Here is a 19,006-nt window from a genome sequence, read left to right on the forward strand (position 1 = left end):
CCAATCAAGACGTCTGGAATTCACATAAATATGCAAGGAATTTTATTATAGGGATTTTAAAAGATATTTTGTGTAATAATAGGGTCAGTGGTAGCCCAAACCCTTTAACCAGTATACGCCACTGGCTACAATAGTCACACAAGGCGCAGCTGTATGTTTCTGGAAACCGGACAACATATGCAATCCTTTGGGGGAAATTTGAATCTCTTAACACCATTGGTTAGTTCACGAAAGAGCAAAGAAAAAGTATCACGAAACAACCACTGTCACGAAATTGCCAATGTTTACCCTATATGATCTTTCCAATTTAGACGTGGATGAAATAAAATGCCCCAATATTTAGTTTTCTGTACATATACTATCCTACATTTACGGAGCATTAGCAATGGTGGTGGCACTGGTCAGCATTTAGTAAAGATAATAGCATTTGATTTCATGTTGTTTATTTTAATATTCTATAGTTGTTATAGGTTTTTGCCCCATTATCTATTAACTGAGGATGTTGTTGTACAGCTCTATATGCAAATAGTATGTTTATTTTTTGGAGTGAAGATGACAGTGCCATTAGCATACATTGTCAATTGCGTGGCATTATGATGAGGAATATCTGATGTATATAAATTGTAGAGCGTGGGAGCTATCACTGAACCTTGCGGAACACCTGCTGAAATATTGTTTAATTGGAGAGTATGCCTTACTGCAGATATTGCCGGATCTTACGGATTTGTCCGCTAGGCGCCACATATATATCAGGAGTACCAACGATGGCTGACAATTAATGTAATGTCACTCTCTAGTATATAAAGTCACGAAGTGCAATACATAGTCAATATGCATCCATAGATAGTTGCTAACCATTAGGATCGCTAATATCGCCTCATTAAAGACAGTGCGAAATAGTTCCGCCACTGTCTATTGTTCCTGACACCCTCACAACTCAAGCTTCGTGACTGTATATACTAGACTGTGGTAATATATTATTATATAAATTAGTGAAGTGATACAATGAATCACATTTCATATATAGCTTATTAATAGCCGGAATTTTTCGTCATATAAACACCATTGATTTAAGTACTATCAAGTTGCAAGAGTAACAACTTAATAGTTTTGTTACATTTAAATGATGTTGGTAGTAGTGTAGTCACGTTTGTGATGGATGACCGCTGAAGAATTTTTGACGGAAATACACATTATAGGTTTCGTCACATTGTTAGGCGTTTTTCACTGACAATATGAGTGAATTAGTTTGGGGTATTAAAAACGGGGACTTGGATCAAGTCAAAGATATCGTTGAACAAAAGGTAATCGTATTATAGCACTAATTCTCCACACCGTTAGTGACATAGTGTGATTGAACCGAACAGGCTCTACAGTGTCAGAATTATTTTTATTTAAATCGTTTCAGGAGATAGATGTCAATGAAGAAATTAATGGTCGGCCTCCCCTTCATTATGCCGCTGATTATGGTCAAGGAGACGTAATCCAATATTTGCTGTCAAAAGGAGCGAATGTAAATGTAAGATTATTTATGACAATGATACTATTATTATTGTAATCTGGTAGCATAATCTTGTAGGATCGTTTACTCTGTTTTGACATGATTTTTTAAAGCTGCATCCATATGATGACATGAGAGAATATAGTTATGATGTTGTAGTACAATGCGAATAATTAGAAGTACACATCTTCATTGAAAATACTATATCCACAAATCACAAATTTTTTATCTAAGGGAAGTTACAGTACAGCATTTTTCTTTTATAGTTGGACAAAACAAGTAGATAGGTATAACTAGTAAGTTTGTAAACCTCATGCCATTTATTTTTATTGCAAAAGAATAATAAGTCTTCTGTCTTTATATTTCAATACGTGAATTGCTACGAATTCAATAAAAGTAACTAGAATTATTCTTTTTCAGGCTAAAGATAAGCATGGAATTAGTGCTTTGTTAGCAGCTATTTGGGAAGGGCATACGGATTGTGTGAAATTACTTTTGGAACAGGTGAGTGAATATGAAAGTAAATATTCAGCACATCACTGCCACTTCGTAGCGATGCCATATTTTTAGTTCAAAGATAAATACCCGTCATTTAGAAAGCACTCACCACTGCTATGAAGTGGTGGTGATGTGCTAAACATGTAATAATACGAAAAACGAAATATTTGTAAGATTATATTGTCATGTTTGGTACATTTACCAATTCTGCAGAAAAGCTACACTGAAGAAGGCACAATTTTCTTTTGTTCCATTGGCTTCTGTGAGCTGTATAAAGCGATAAACACTTGGTTTTAGTTTGCAGCCACAAATACTTGCAACATAAAAATTGTTTGATGCTTACCTGTATACTTTAATCCCTAATGCACTGCTGCCCCCCCCCTCCCCCCACTTGTGACTAATTGTAATTACCAACATAACATGCGAGAGATTCAGAATGAATTATTAGGGAAATGGTCCGTGTTCCTAGTGTTGGGTCCTGGTCCTGGACCTCTCGAGTATTACACTATATTGGTAACAAGTGCATTAGGATATACAGGTAAGTATCACACGATTTTTATGTTGACAGTATTTGTGACTGCAAAGTAAAACCACTATACCCATTTTAGGTTGGTTGATAGGCCTATCCCTTCTACTCACACTCTCTACCATCAGTGAAGGGAAAGATGGTACTGTCCAGCTCACAAACTTTCGACTATTGAAAATTTCTATATTTCGAAGGTCTACATTACTCTACAAAGCGTTATGTATTTCACTTTTATTGTTGTCTACATCAATTGACACATTAAAAGGCTACTGAGAGCAGAAGATAAATATTTTCTCCACATCTGGTTGCAACATTACAACATACAATGGGGCAGTCTGCATTGTGTCGCTCCCCCTAATTTCTCAATACAAACCAACATTCCTTATTTTATTATTAATTACTTGAAAATATTGTAACAACGGCACTAACATATACTGAATCTTGTAAGACATCTGTATTTTATATCCTTTTTATACTGTATTTAGTATTTTATTTTCTTGTGTGTACTGCTTTGGGGGTGCAGATATAAAAGGGAAAAGCTACTGCTCGGTTGCTGATGGACTGAGAGCAAGCAGAATGGGAAAGAAATCCTTCGCATCCTCTCAACTTGTGTGACATGTTGTTTATATATGTCTTCTTCATTGTAGCTTTTCTGGGGAATTACCACTAAAATTGGAATAATCATATAAATAGTGTTCACTGTTTTATATTTCTGTTATTGAATTTTGTTTACAGGGAGCACAGAAAGATGGAAGGGCGCCTGATGGAACAAGCTATGTGGATGCTGCGGAGAAAGAAGAAATTAAGCAGCTTCTGAAATGAGGATGAGCTGGCGATATGCTATGTTAGCCTTTTTTGGGCATTGTTAAAATTATTAAGCTTTTCATGGATGGAAGATTGAGCATGTCAGGTGTTGGTAATAAATTGTGTCATCATATTATACAACACCGATTTGGGAGATAGTGTCGTTACAGATATCCAGGTTACTGTTAATTTCTCGTTACAATGCTGCTAGCTTATCAGATCAAATGACTATGTTATACGAACATTATTGTAACGTAACATTATTCGTGAAATACAAAAATAGCTATGTTTGGAGGATCAGTTACCTCCCAGGGTATCTTTGCTAGCTTGTACTTTTTAAAGTGGAAACATTTGGAAATAGCTATCAGATTAGTTAGCTACGCTGTTGGATTCCAGGCTCAAACCCAGTATTAAGACAAAGTATGAAATCTCGTTCCATTGAAGCATGGCATAATTTATGTTAGAATCATAATATTCTTGAAAGGCTGTAGCTTTATCGATCCACCCAAAGCAGTGCATATAGCTTTATGTGATTACATATGTGTGACCTGAAACAGGAGCAGAGTCTCGCATGTATTCCAGTGGCAGGTGACCAACACGACACACTTAGTATCTGTATAGTCTGTTCCCATATGGGGCCACAATCTGTGTGTGTTGGTTCAGACTGCAGTGGTTCTTGTTAGATTGTCATATTTATTCTATCATAGATGTGACACTTTCCTGTCCAAGGGACTGTCCTTTTATTAGGGATTGTATAAAGTATATAAAAACAAATTATGTAGTCTTACTTATTTTTTAATGTGTCATGCTTTCGTTAAGGAACATCTTCATAACTTGTTTCTTGTTGGCCTAAGAAATTTTGGTAGATCAACGAATTGATCAAAATGAAAGAGATGGATAAAGAGAGAACTATTTTTTAAGTGTTTAAATGAGTATATCTAGGCAATATTTATCTTCCAATGTATCTGTCCAATTTTTGATTCCCACGTATGTTACTGAAGAGGAAGACTGTCCTGGATAGTTGTAGTCTACCTGCTATGTATGATAATCTTTCTGAGCTTCAGCATAAAGCAGTAAAATATTCGTAATTTGTTAACAGACTTTTTTAAAAATGCTTTTTAAGAAGTGCTTGTTGCCGCCCTTTAGAGTTGGTGTTGGAATTCTGTGTAATTGTTGACTTCTGCCAATTCAAATTATTATACACGATAAGGATGTGTTGTTTGTTAAATATTAAATAATCCTATCTATAGCATTTTATATATTTTTCCTTTTTAGTGTCAGGATGTCATATTTGAAAAAGTTTGTATTTAAAAATATAATAACCTCGACTAGAAATAAATTTATTATTCTTTTTGGAAAACTGTATTCTTCTATATAAGGATGCCATATTCACCCAATTTCAGTAACATAACAGTATGTGTATGCGTTTCTCCAATGTTTATCATACTTGACTTTATAAAATATATCTCTCCACCAATTATAAAAAGTTCCTTTAAATATCTCTAATAAAAGTTTATGAAAGTAGCCTAATGCAGATTTAATAATTATTATAGTTGAGGAATCTATTGTCAAGATTGTTTCTTTAGGAGTAAAGATATTGTTTCCACAACTATACTGTTTCAAAATTGATCACAGTTTTCACTTATCATTTGCCATAGGGAACAGAATCTTATAATGTGCATTAATGTACTTACGTCAGAATTTACCTCTGATTGAGGTAATCTTACTTGACGATATGTGTCAGAGGAAGAACAATTGTTTGTATAAATCTGAAGTCTGATTAGTGTAATATGTTACTAGTCAATGATGTATGCAGTGAAGGAGGAAAGGAACTGCCCACCCTACCCCATTATCTCCGGGCTTAGTTTTCTTATGAGTGATGCCTGACGGCTAGTTTACACGACGACACTAGGTTTCGCAACTGATTTTTATTTGAATGCTCATGCTTGAAATACGAGGGTTGTTCATATCGATTTACACTTTGAAATTTTCCACCATCCATATTCCGCGATTTGGTTGTCATTACAGCTGCAAGCAAGTAGTACATTGGTCTGCCCGCAGGTGGCAACACGATACAGAGAAGTGTAATTCCTGCAAACTACAGCACATTTCCTCAACTGCTGTCATTACATGAGTGGACAGCATAGAGAGTGACCATCAAGGACAGAGCTGGACGACGTGGTTTCTGTGGAAAGAGTGTAAACAATGCAGATATTCACAGGAGATTTGTGGCAGTGTGTGGTGAGCATACACCACCACGAAAAATGGGTGAATGGCTGGAAATGTGGTTGTACATCAATGGAGAAGGGAACCAGTTCTGGAAGGAAAGTGACTGTGACAAAGCCAATCAACATCTCTAGGGTGGAGCGGCATATTCTGGAGAACAGGTGCATCACAATTTTCGGAACTGGAGGTGGCCACAGGACTTGCCAGAATCACTCAGCACCACATAGTGCATGAACACCTTAAGATGGGGAAAGTGTCTGCCAGATGGGTCTCCAAGTCCCTGACTGCAGCATACAGACAACAGCGCAAGGATGTGCGCAGTGTTCTCCTTCAATGCCACAACCAGGATCCAGAAGGCTTCATGTTCAAATTCGTGACTGGTGATGAGACTTGGATCCATTATCATGAGCCAGAGACCAAAGCTCAATCAATGCAGTGGAAGCATAAAGACAGCTCCACGCCGCGAAGAACTTCAGAACAGAGCCATTGGTAGGCAAGTGCATGGCCACAGTCTTTTGGGACAATGCTGGAATCATCCTCATTGACTGGCTCAAACCAGAGACCACCATTAACAACACTGCATATGTGGCGACCCTTCGGAGCTTGTGCCTTACAATTCAAAAGAAATGGCCAGGAAAATGGACAAAAGGTGTGCTCCTGCAACATGACAACGCTTGTCTCCACACGAGTCGGGCAACCACGACTGCCATTGCTGAGCTGGGGTTCCAGGCACTGCCACACCCACTGTATTCTCCTGACTTGGCCCCTTCTGATTGCCACCCATTTGGGGCTCTGAAGAAACCTCTGTGTAGACTTCATTTCACAGACTTCCAGGAACTGAAAGCAGCTGTCCTGATGTGGGTGCGACAAACTCCGAAATCGTGGTTCCAGGAGGTCCTAGAGAAGTTGCCACATTGGTGGCACAAGTATGTACAGCTTAATGGAGACTATATTGAGAATGTGGATGTCTTTGTCGGGGCACAGAGGTTCTGGGTGAGTGTAATTCAATATGGAATGCCCCTTGTATATTGATGACACTAGAAAATTTTGGCTGCTTCCAACTTTTGGTGGAACAAAACTTGTAGTTGCGAGGTTAAACATGTTCTGATCTGTGGATTAATTTACAAAATGAAGTGAGGAAGAAATTATTAAGTATCTTGATTTATATGCAGTGCGAACGTGTTTGTGGAATTTCAATGACCCAAACTTTAAAAATAAGCAAAAAATTGAACTGTTCCAAAGTCATTCTTAAATGACTGAGATCTTCTATAATTATCTCTTTCAGTAAGGTTGCAGAACATCCTAAATGTGATCTTTTCTTTATCCATGCCCTAGTTCAGACTTCTTTGTTTCTTCTTTTCTCACTTTTTAAGGTCAATAGTAACATCTCTGCTACTACTCTAATTGCTGCAATAATTTGAGCATCCATTTAAATGAATAGCACTGAAGAAAAATACGAAAGTTGTCATTAAACTGCAGTATACCTAAGTGTCTCCTTGTAAACAACTTCCTACGTAATTACTTTCATGAAATTAGTTGCGAAATCTATTGTGTAAACTAATAATTATTGGTGTCACGAGGTTCAAACCTGTCTTCAAACAGCTGACTAAATAACAACAATGCCAGAATTGACAAACTGAAATTGTGGATGTTTCGAAACTACATGCTTCAGTTATAATGCAAATAACATGACGTGGAAAAACTACTCTCAAGGTTTAAAACAATAGGCTACTTCATATTTGAACGGGTTACATCAGCTGCTTGCCTGTGAGGATGACGTGAATAGGAGAAAATCCACAAACTATTAGAGAAAACACGGTAATGTTACTTGAAGCAAGAAAAGAGATAGGTCTGGAAGTAAATCCCGAAAAGACAAACTATATGATTGTCTCGTGACCAGAACATTGTACAAAATGGAAATATAAAAATTGGAAGTTTATCCTTCGAAGAGGTGGAAAAATTCAGATATCTTGGAGCAACAGTAACAAATATAAATGACACTAGGAAGGAAGTTAAATGCAGAATAAATATGGGATGTGCCTGCTGTTATTCGGTTGAGAAGCTTTTGTCATCCAGTCTGCTCTAAAAAAGCTGAAAGTTAGAATTTATAAAACAGTTATATTACCAGTTCTATCTGGCTGTGAAACTTGGACTCTCACTTTGAGAGAGAAACACAGGTTAAGAATGTTTGAGAATAAGATCCTTAGGAAAATATTTGGGGCTAAAAGGGATGAAGTTACAGGAGAATGGAGAAAGTTACACAACGCAGAACTGCAGGCATTGTATTCTTCAACTGACATAATTAGGAACATTAAATCCAGAACTGACAAATTTATAAAAAGAGAATTACATAAAAATAACAAAAACAATATTACTAGCAATATCACAAAACCTGAAATATTTCATCAAAATTTTACTCCCAAAGAATTAACTATAGCTATACAAAATTTAAAAACCAAGAAATCTCCTGGCCCCGACAACATTCATTCCGAATTTTTTAAACATCTGGGGGAAAAAGCCAAGTCTGTACTTTTATCCATTTTCAATTTATCATGGAACACCTCAATTCCTGCAGCTTGGAAAAAAGCAATCATTGTACCAATTCACAAAAAAGGGAAACCTGCTCATGATGTTAATAGTTATCGACCAATAGCACTATTAAGCATGATAGCAAAAACCATGGAGTCCATGATCTCCAACAGATTAACTTGGTATTTAGACTCCCAAAATCTTTTATCACCAAGACAAGCCGGCTTTCGACAACTACACTCTACCAATGAACAAGTCATACGCCTTGGCCAAGAAATAAAAGATAGTTTTAACAAGAAAGAAGATACCTTGGCAATATTTATTGACTTTCAGTTAGCATATGACTCTGTTTGGAGAAACAAATTATTACTAAAACTCCAGAAATTAGGTATCTCCAGCAATATGTTCAGATGGATATCAGAATTCCTTAGTCAAAGATTCATTGCCACTAAATTCAATCACTCACTTCCAAGTTACAGACAACATATCGAGGTCTACCTCAGGGCGCTGTCCTCAGCACAACTTTATTCAATATTTATATAAATGACTTACCCTCCCTATTAGAGGAATCAAACATGAAAACAGCACTATTTGCAGATGATATAGTTTTGTGGACTTCCGGATCTTACAGACATAGAGACAAAATTCAAAATTCTGCTCTTAAAGCTCTTAACTCAACTACATGAATGGAATACATCAAATTTGATGACACTCAATTTAAGCAAAAGTAACTACCAAATATTTTCACTTGGTAAAAAAGAAAGAGAATTCAGTATCCAATACACTGGCCAACACCTTCCTAGGACTTATGAATCCAAATATCTTGGAGTTATTTTCGATAGTAAGTAAACATGGAGCAACCATTTGAAATACATTCTGAAAAAGCTCGTAAAAGATTCTCCCTTCTAAAAAGACTAGCAGGAAAGAAATGGGGATGTTCTAGGAATACTATGAACACTACATACAAAATGTTTATACAGCCAGTGCTGACATACTGTGGGAAATTTTAATTACTTCACCTTTCATAAACGAAATAGAACGTGTTCAAAACCAAGCTCTCAGGCTCATTACTGGTGGAATCAAAACAACTCCAATAGATTCTATGAGATTCCTCACTAATATTAACAGTATCAAAATGACAATAGAAGAAAAAGCACTATTCAATATGAAAAACTTATCAGATTACCAGGAAACAATTGGCATTCATACAGTCCTCTCTGTAGATTGAAAACTCAAAAAATTTTCATATCCATGGTTCAAGAATTAAAGCAGAAAATCAATATTCCGAGTTTAAAAGAAAACTTACAAATTAAACCAAACCCTTTAACTCTATTAAATATAGAATATAATCTAAATTTAACAGAAGAAATACTAAAATCAGAAATAAGCCCTGAAATAATGAAACAATTGTCTTTAGAGACAATTAATATTAGGTACCCTCCACAAAACTGGCTTCATTTATACACAGACGGATCCTTGATCTCCAGAGAACAAGGTGCAGGTGTTACGTGCTGTCTCTTCTCACTTTATAGATCTCTTGGATATGGAACAACAAGTTTTGATAGAGAAATCGTTGCAATAAGTGAAAGTCTCAGGAATCTTCTATTTCACATCAATAAATTTAAGAATGCAGTTATATTGTCAGACTCCAAAGCAGCTATTCTATCAATAGTCTCTAAAGACACACCATCTCAAACAGCAGAAATAACTAAAATGCTCTCTCAATTAATATCACTCAATAAAAGAATTGTATTCCAATGGATACCATCCCATTGTGGAATTCTGGGAAACGAGAATGCGGATGCACTAGCAAAGAAGAGCAGCACTGCTACTTACAGACCTGTTACTAAATCTACATATTACTCTGTGAAAAGATTTATTAAATCTACATACTTAGACTTCAACAAACAAAATTTGATAGCACAATCTCAAGGGAAAAAATAGAACTCTGCATCATAATCCACAGTTAATTCCCGATTTACCACGAAAATCGTCTGTAGCTGCATTTAGATTGGCAACAGGCCATGATTGTTTGGCCAAACATCTGCATAGAATTGGAATATATCTGTCCCCTAACTGTCCATTTTGCAACTCAAACCAAGAAATGGATTTGGAACACCTCAAAATCTGTGCTTCAGTAGCTGACCATGATAATATCTTTGAAAAATATTAGAGTGCAAGAGGTCAAATGACTTTATTGTCAAATGCCTGGTATTAGAAAACAACAACAACATTAAATCCAGATGTTTGAGATGGGCAGGGCATGTAGCACATATGGGTGAATCCGGAAATGCATAGAGTGTTGCTTGGGAGGCCGAGACGTAGATGGGAGGATAATATAAAAATGGTTTTGAGGGAGATGGGATATGATGATAGAGACTGGATTAATCTTGGTCAGGATAGGCAGGCTTATGTGAGGGCAACTATGAACCTCCGGGTTTTATTAAAAGCTGTAAGGCTACTTCATATATATTGCAATTCAACCTTTAGAATCCCTGTCATGGTGAGACAGTTACATACTTGTGGTATACACATGGCACAGAAATTCGACAGTCATCACATTCCCATCCTCATATATAGAACTACAACAAGGATAGATCATTTGGAAAAGACAAAAATGATACAATAGTCTATTGTTTTTACAGCTGTGTTAGTTTGTAGTTCACATCACGTGAGAAAATCATTACATCAGATTACTTACAGGGTGTTCCTATGCAGATCAGTCCTACTCTAGCTTCTACCTGACAAAATCTGTTGGTGGGTGGTGAGTGGACATATGGAAGGTCCATTTACACTTTCCTATGCAGACCAGTCCCCCACTCCACCCTCTACTTCTTAGCATCTTCGGGATGGGTGCTCCAAACTATTGTCATGTAAGCCAACAGAATATGACTATCTGAGACCAGTCTGCATAGGAATGCTTTGTATATCCAGGTGCTTCTGACAGTACATATATTGAAGAGCTAACAGCCAGCAAGGATCACAAAGATTGAAGATATGCAGAGGAATGTAGATCTTCTGCAAAATTCTTTGTCATGCAGTCTTTGAAAGCAACAAGCCTGATGGCCCATGATGGTGCAAAGAGCTGGAGAAAATGAAGATGGTAGTAGATGAACTTGTATTAAAGACCCTGTTAACTTAAAATGAAAGGGATACTCATATTACTAAGGTGCTCTCTTCTCTCAGTATGCGTCAGTAACTAACTGCTATACCGATTGACATGGTAGTCATCTCTCCCAAGGTTAGCTGAGGTCCACCTACTGCTGACTGCAGCGCAAACCGGGATCACTCGCACTTAAATGTAGTCACACAATAACTTCTGTGCTATCCAACAAACTTCTGTTTTTCGTTTCTTACAAGAAAACTTTCTGATGGGGGTAGATAAAAAAAGTTAAATTTTTTTCTTCCATCATGTTAATAATGCCAAAAGAAGTGCCTATACAAATTTTGGCCACCCGATCGCAATTACTAGGCCGTCCAGAAAGTGATTTTCCCTGGGGGTCGTTTACAGAAAAAAGCACAATTGCATGGAAATATTTATTGAAACAGATACAGCAATTGCTACGCTATTTGTCAACATATCCCCCCCTTGAATGAGACATTCGTCATACCATGGGATCAATTTTTGTATCCCTGTGTCGAAGTCAGCTGCCTGGGATCGGAACCAGTGTGTGACAGCCGTCTGCACCTTTTTGTCGATCCCATGATATGACAAATGTCTCAATTCCGGTGGGGAATATGTTGAAAAATAGCTCAACAATTGGTGCGTCTGTTCCAATAAATTTTTCCAATGAAATTGTGTTTTCTTTCTGTTAATGGCCCCTGGCGAACTTATTTTTTTATGGCCCTCGTAATTGCGATCAAGTGACCAAAATTTGTAAAAACACTTCTTTTGACATTATTAACAAAGTGCTGCTAGAAAAATGAATTTGCAAATTAATCAATGTAAGACTAAATATATGCCATCTTCCAGTAAGGAATGTACATATTATCCATCGCATATTGTAATAGGTTCATAAAAATTCCAGACTGTTCATACGTTTAAATATAATATAATATAATATAATATAATATAATATAATATAATATAGAAGATAATTTGTAGAAACAAAAGCCGCCCTAAATAAGGGTTCGATAGATCGGCCTACTAATCAATTCATAAAGAATAATAAGTAAACAAAACAATTTTGTGACACTTGGAAAGAAAAAGAAAAAAACATTAAGATAAGAAAACGTAGGAAATCATTTACAATAAAAATTTTGTTGGGTACAAATGATTACTAATTATAGCTAAGGATGATTTTAACACGTGAGATCCTATGGCATCAATCGTTGCATCAGAAATTTTATATTAAGTTGATTTAAAGTTTCACGTGGGATCGTGCCACGGGCACCGAACATGAGCCCAAAAACTGTCCAATGTGTAATGTGGTATTGTGCTCCAAGATGCTGACAACAAGGCTCATATATGACTTGTTTTTCACGACACACCTCTTGTGGCTGTTGCTCATGCATCTCAAAACGGATTGTGGGATCAAGAATGACACCCTTATCCTTCTGCCGATCAATTATGATATCAGCCCATCTAGTAGAGCCATCAGAAGAGACGCAACCAACCTCCTCATAAACCTCATAGGAAGCATTCTGACGGATTGAAGCTGCGATGAGAGAACGAACCGTATTATGTCTGTTGATTTGGAGCAATTCTCCATGACGGCAGAAACCCAAGACGTGAGGAAGCATTTCTTGCTCGTCGCATCTTCTGCAACGGGTTGAGTCAAGAGTTCTACCAGGGAGAGTACGTACAGGTATTGTATTACAGTTCATCTTAATGGCTTGCGTCCACTGACTGCTAGAAAGTCCCTTTTTGGTTGAGATCCACGAATTACCTTTCTTCCAGTGAGAATAGAAAACAACTCCCAAACCTTTACTTTTCAATTTGCTCCATTGATGAAAAGAATCTTCACGCAATGCTTTTCTTAGTTTTTGAGAAGAAATACGTTCAGAGCAATCGAAGGTAATTGGTAATTGTTTGATGCAATGTTCAATTTCGTTTGGAAGATTTCGAGTGGCTGCTACATGAGGGTTGTCAACGTGTAAAAGTCTTTGACAAATATTTAAGTGATGAAGGTAAGCTTCCCAGTGGGCTTTAAATACTCCTAAACCTCGCAATCTTCTTGGTGCATACAACATAGCATCCGGGGTGTCAGTAGGAATATAATATAATATAGATTCTCCCTTCTGAAAAGACTAGCAGGAAAGAAATGGGGTTGCTCTAGAAATACTTTGACACTACATACAAAATGTTTATACAACCAGTGCTGACGTACTGCGGAGATATTTTAATTACTTCACCTTTCATAAACGACATAGAACGTGTTCAAAACCAAGCTCTCAGGCTCATTACTGGTGGAATCAAAACAACTCCAATAGATTCTATGAGATTCCTCACTAATATAAACAGCATCAAAATGATAATAGAAGAAAAAGCACTGATTCAATATGAAAAACTTATCAGGTTACCAGGAAACAATTGGCATTCATACAGTCCCCTCTGTAGATTAAAAACTCAAAAAAGTTTCATATCCATGGTTCAAGAATTAAAACAGAAAATCAATGTCCCGAATTTAAAAGAAAACTTACAAATTAAACCAAACCCTTTAACTATATTAAATATAGAGTATAATCTAACTTTAACACAAGAAATACTGAAATCAAAAGTAAACACTGAAATTCTGAAACAATTGTCTTTAGAGACAATTAATATTAGGTACCCTCCACAAAACTTGCTTCATTTATACACCGACGGATCCTTGATCTCCAGAGAACAAGGTGCAGGTGTTACGTGCTGTCTCTTCTCACTTAGATCTCTTGGATATGGAACAACAAGTTTTATGGAGAAATCATTGCAATAAGTGAAAGTCTCAGGAATCTTCTCTGCCACATCAATAAATTTAAAAATGCAGTTATACTGTCAGACTCCAAAGAAGCTATTCTATCAATAGTCCCTAGGCATACACCTTCATCTCAAATAGCAGAAATAAATAAAATGCTCTCTCAACTAATAACACTCAATAAAAGAATTGTATTCCAATGGATACCATCCCATTGTGGAATCCTGGGAAACGAGAATGCGGATGCTTTAGCAAAGAAGGGCAGCACTGCTACTTACAGACCTGCTACTAAATCTACGTATTACTCTGTGAAAAGATTTATTAAATCTACATACTTAGACTTCAACAAACAAAATTTGATAACACAATCTCAAGGGAAAAAATGGAACTCTCTGCATCATAATCCACAGTTGATTCCCGATTTGCCACGAAAATCGTCTGTAGCTGCATTTAGATTGGCAACAGGCCATGACTGTTTGGCCAAGCATCTGCATAGAATTGGAATATATCAGTCTCCTAACTGTCCATTGTGCAACTCAAATCAAGAAATGGATTCAGAACACCTCAAAATCTGTGCGTCAGTGGCTAACCATGACAATATCTTTGAAAAATATTGGAGTGCAAGAGGTCAAATGACTTTATTGTCAAGTGCCTGGCATTAGGAAACAACAACATATTTGGGCTCAGAATCACTTGTAAGAATGACAGTCATATAGAAATTCAAAAACTCATAATAGCAGCAAATAGATGTTTCTTTGGAGTTAGAAAACATCTTAGATCACATCTAATAACAAAGAAAACCAAACTATTGATTTATAAAACTCTTATGAGACCAGTAATTACATATGCACAGGAAACTTGGACTCTTTTAAAGTCAGATGAGAAATCTCTGGCTACTTTTGAAAGAAAGATACTAAGAACTATTTTTGGGGCTGTGACAGAAGGTGATACTTGGAGAAGAAGGAGAAATTGTGAATTGTAGGAATTATATAAGGAACATGACTTAGTGAAGTATATTAAAATTAATACATTGGCCTGGGTTGGTCATTTGATACGTATGGACAATAATAAAACTGTTAAAAAGATATATATGACACAACCATTACAAACAAGAAAAGTTGGAAGACCGAAATTAAGATGGGAACATGATGTTTTGCAGAATATTAGAATTAGTAAAATTATAAATTGGACGAATTTAGTAGCAAACAGAGAAATCTGGAAGGACATTCTGAAGAAGGCTACGGCCCGTAATGTGCTGTCATACCATGTATGATATTAATAGACATTACACACACAAGAAGTTTTTACATTATTGTATCTATGTTTTTAATGGTGTGCATGCAATAAATACAACATATTAAATCATTTTATCACCAACAGGCTTGTAATTAAATCTTCGGTAATTTTTTACATTTATTTATTTTTTTCCTTTTCTTAGGCTTATTGTGCAATTATTGGGATGATTTTTGAAGTCCTTATGATTGCTCATCAAACATGTGATTCGCTGCTTGATGCCATCTTATCGATTCAGGCACAGCATCCAGGTCTGACAGAGTCCGCGTGAACAGGAACACCCCTCTGCCTCCCTGTGATATTCCTTTGCAGCCTCTTAAGACTGCGTATACAAGGGCATGCCATGATTGTAATTCAACAAGGGTCGAACAAAATTCGAGACTTTGTTTGCTCTTGTGTATGCAATTTCAAGGACGTGCACACTTCCCATGCCGTGTAGCAAACCGTTTCCTGTCAGTTTTTCTCGCAAACACAAATGGATTAGTTGCCATTTGTCTCATGAAGAGTGCACACCTCAAGCATGGAAGACCTGAAGTAAACTGAACCCTTGAAACATATAAATTACGTCCAGTCCTGTGGAATCCTAGTGATATTGACTATTATAATAAAAACAACGAAACGTACCAGTGTACACTCAAGATGAAGCAGGGTTTCAAAACGAGTGAAAAAGCAAGATGATAAATATTATTGGGTCGTGAATGGTAACCCTCGTGATCAGAAAAATTGGGGAATTACAATAGTGGTGAAATGTGATTAAAAAAAAAACATAACACCTGTACAGATTTGCACCACTGACCATGCAGCACTCTTATCCCTTCTGTTAGTTACACAATTGACTACTAGATGGGAGGCACATGAACAACCTTGGCTGTAGCGCCATAGACTTAGAGAGTCAATTATCGGGCAATAAGACGAAAATAGTTCAATAGAAGACTCGCAGAACCAAATAAACATTCCTGAAGGTCTTACAAGTTTGTGGAATTTACAATAGTAAAGTCATAATGAAGGATTCGTAACAAGCTGTTTTTTACGGTGATGCGTTGTTAGCCCTTAGCCCAATCCCCAAGCTGGAGGACCACCCCTCATCGGCTGTCCACGACTACTTATTCAATATATTCACACCTGACATATTTAAGAACATTAAATCCAGACGTTTGAGATGGGCAGGGCATGTAGCATGTATGGGCGAATCCAGAAATGCATATAGAGTGTTAGTTGGGAGGCTGGAGGGAAAAAGACCTTTAGGGAGGCCGAGACGTAGATGGGAAGATAATATTAAAATGGATTTGAGGGAGGTGGGATATGATGATATAGAGTGGATTAATCTTGCTCAGGATAGGGACCAATGGCGGGCTTATGTGAGGGCGGCAATGAACCTCTGGGTTCCTTAAAAGCCAGTAAATAAGTAAAGTCAAAATGAACACTGGACAATAATGGCCGTGTCAAAGCATGAAGGCTATTATTTTTTACTTAAGAAAGATTAATTTCACAATGTCTCCCTTACGTTTTCTTTTTATCTGTGTTTGAGAAATGTTGCACTATGCCATAATACACATCTTATTTTTTCTATATTCATTCATAGTTTTCTGCCCAAAGACAGGCCTTTTTCCATTACAATCGTTCCTATTTTCCACCTTCCTCTTAGTCTCCACACACAATCCATATATCTTAATGTTGTATATTATAATCTGATATCGTATGCACCAAACTTTTATCCCATTCACCATTCCTTACAGCGCATCCTTCAGTAGGCAAATTGTTCTCCGTAGGTACTATTTTAATTCTTTAATCTTCTGATCTAAAGCACCTTTAGGAGTAGTAATGTCAAAACTTTTGCTTTTTGTTCTAGTGCACAATGGAAGGTGATCTATGTTACACAATCACGATGAGTAAGTTTAATCGGAGAAATGTGGAATGTTTTGAAGAAATATCTCTTGTAAAACTATCACCAACAGTTTTTTTTTTTTTTTTACCTATTAAAACTTTAGTTGAGGCACTAAGATATTCAGTTACTGGTGCACTAGATGTAACTCCAAGCAATCCTACTACTAACACAAAGCCATAAAATATTAAGGGGCAATTTATATGTGGAATTAATCGTATACTTCACATGGAGAATGACTGTATGTAACAGTGCTAGGTGTCAGATCTGTCAGGTTCATTGGTATCATATGCTTCACTAGTATTGCAACTAATGCAAGCTATTATGATTATATTAAGTAAGTAACTGGTAAATTGGCCACTAGTATGGTTTACTGCAAACTAGAGTGACTTGTGGTATGCATCTGAGAATTCTACTTGGGCTGATTAACAGGTTGTTTCTTCAACTATAATGCGAGTTTTAAGCTGTTCCGCAGCATGTGTGGCTAAAGTGCTAATGCACGGCTCTTCTATTCAGGCAACCCTGGTTCGATTTGTGGAAATATTCACAATTTAATTCCAGAGTGTAATGAACATACCTAACATCTTTGGCTATCAACATCACGTTCTTTCTTGCTCTGTTCTCCAGGAATGGTAAAAACTCCAATTGTGACATAGAACTAATCATAAGAAACTTCAAATTGATAAGATAATATAATTGGAAAGTTTTTTCTAGCTTATTTCCATCTTTAAATATGCGTCAAGAACATGTGACGAAACAGTGCTGCTGTGTCCTAAAAATATTATCTTGGATCTTTCTTGAAGAAGAGAGACTAATGGTTCTTCAACTATTATATTCTTTCCTTTATCCGACATGTTTGCAACGAAATGAAATTACTTAATAGAACAATAAAAGTGAGCTATGTACTGTTCCTAAAATATACAATAATTTAAAAGTACATTCACACACTCAAAATCAACGTCTGTGAGAAACTCTCACACCTACAAGTAAATAAACCGAAACACTACAGAATAATGAGACACAGAAGTGAGTGAAATTTTGGGGCTTATAATGCTGATATAGATTAGACAGAGCTTGGGGCTTCAGATCCCAGAGTTTATCAAGTATTATCTGCGGATAAGACTTGGCTGTCAGGATGATCTAGCTGTCGAACTTTAAGGGCAATCATCGCATGTATGTGGCGCACAATAGACCAAAATAAGTGAGTGCAAAGCTCTGTCCTGGATCCAAGCCAAGTTAGATCATCCCTTGGTAAATGCCGAGATTATTCTCTTTAAAATACCATTATGCTATCACCAATTCCAACGTCACAAAATAATCTCACAGTTGATTAAAAATGGTAATTACATATTGGTAATTTGAGAATGACATCAATACAGAATATTTCAGTTTTAAAGAGGTGCCTAGTACGCTTCACATTCCGTAAGTTTAGAACTCAAAGGAAACTTCGACGAACATGGAGGAAAATCGATCAAGCAGTTGCAGAGGTAGGAGACCAATGAATCCTGGATAAACTTACCATTACATATTGCTAGTACACTTGTCACCAGATACCTGCAAGCATGGATGACACGATATGGAAACATTGACTGTAACCATTTACTTACAATTACTGTTGTGTAGAGCATTTATACCATTGAGTTCTCTATCATCGTCAGATTTTCATCATTATCAATGTCACAACTCAATGTGATAGCCACGTGGTGAACGAATGTTTTTTGTGATGTACATAAGCACCTCATGTATGTATACTCCCTAATACACAGTCAAATCTCAAAGGTTGCCGTGCTTTCAGCTATCCGACGACAAATGTACATTCACATAATGCTCGCACACAGTGTTTAACATGTATG

At 36.7% G+C, this 19,006-nt stretch overlaps 1 protein-coding gene across 1 annotated transcript; it reads left to right on the forward strand.

The window, feature by feature from the left end:
* The first annotated feature begins 802 nt into the window (after positions 1–802).
* LOC138701570 (myotrophin) lies at positions 803–4,689 on the forward strand. Its single transcript, XM_069828597.1, has 4 exons — positions 803–1,304; positions 1,409–1,519; positions 1,922–2,005; positions 3,261–4,689. Exons 1-4 carry the CDS (start codon positions 1,236–1,238, stop codon positions 3,345–3,347), a joined length of 351 nt encoding a protein of 116 aa, XP_069684698.1. The 5' UTR covers positions 803–1,235; the 3' UTR covers positions 3,348–4,689.
* The last annotated feature ends 14,317 nt before the right edge of the window (positions 4,690–19,006 follow it).

This window comes from Periplaneta americana, chromosome 6 (assembly GCF_040183065.1).
Source record: "Periplaneta americana isolate PAMFEO1 chromosome 6, P.americana_PAMFEO1_priV1, whole genome shotgun sequence".
Classification (NCBI taxonomy): Eukaryota; Metazoa; Arthropoda; class Insecta; order Blattodea; family Blattidae; genus Periplaneta; species Periplaneta americana.

Coding starts and splice junctions, on each gene's coding strand:
- LOC138701570 (XM_069828597.1), top strand. CDS start 1,236: ATGAGTGAATTAGTTTGGGGTATTAAAAACGGGGACTTGGATCAAGTC. Junction 1,305..1,408: donor AAGATATCGTTGAACAAAAG/GTAATCGTATTA, acceptor AAATCGTTTCAG/GAGATAGATGTCAATGAAGA. Junction 2,006..3,260: donor TGAAATTACTTTTGGAACAG/GTGAGTGAATAT, acceptor TTTTGTTTACAG/GGAGCACAGAAAGATGGAAG.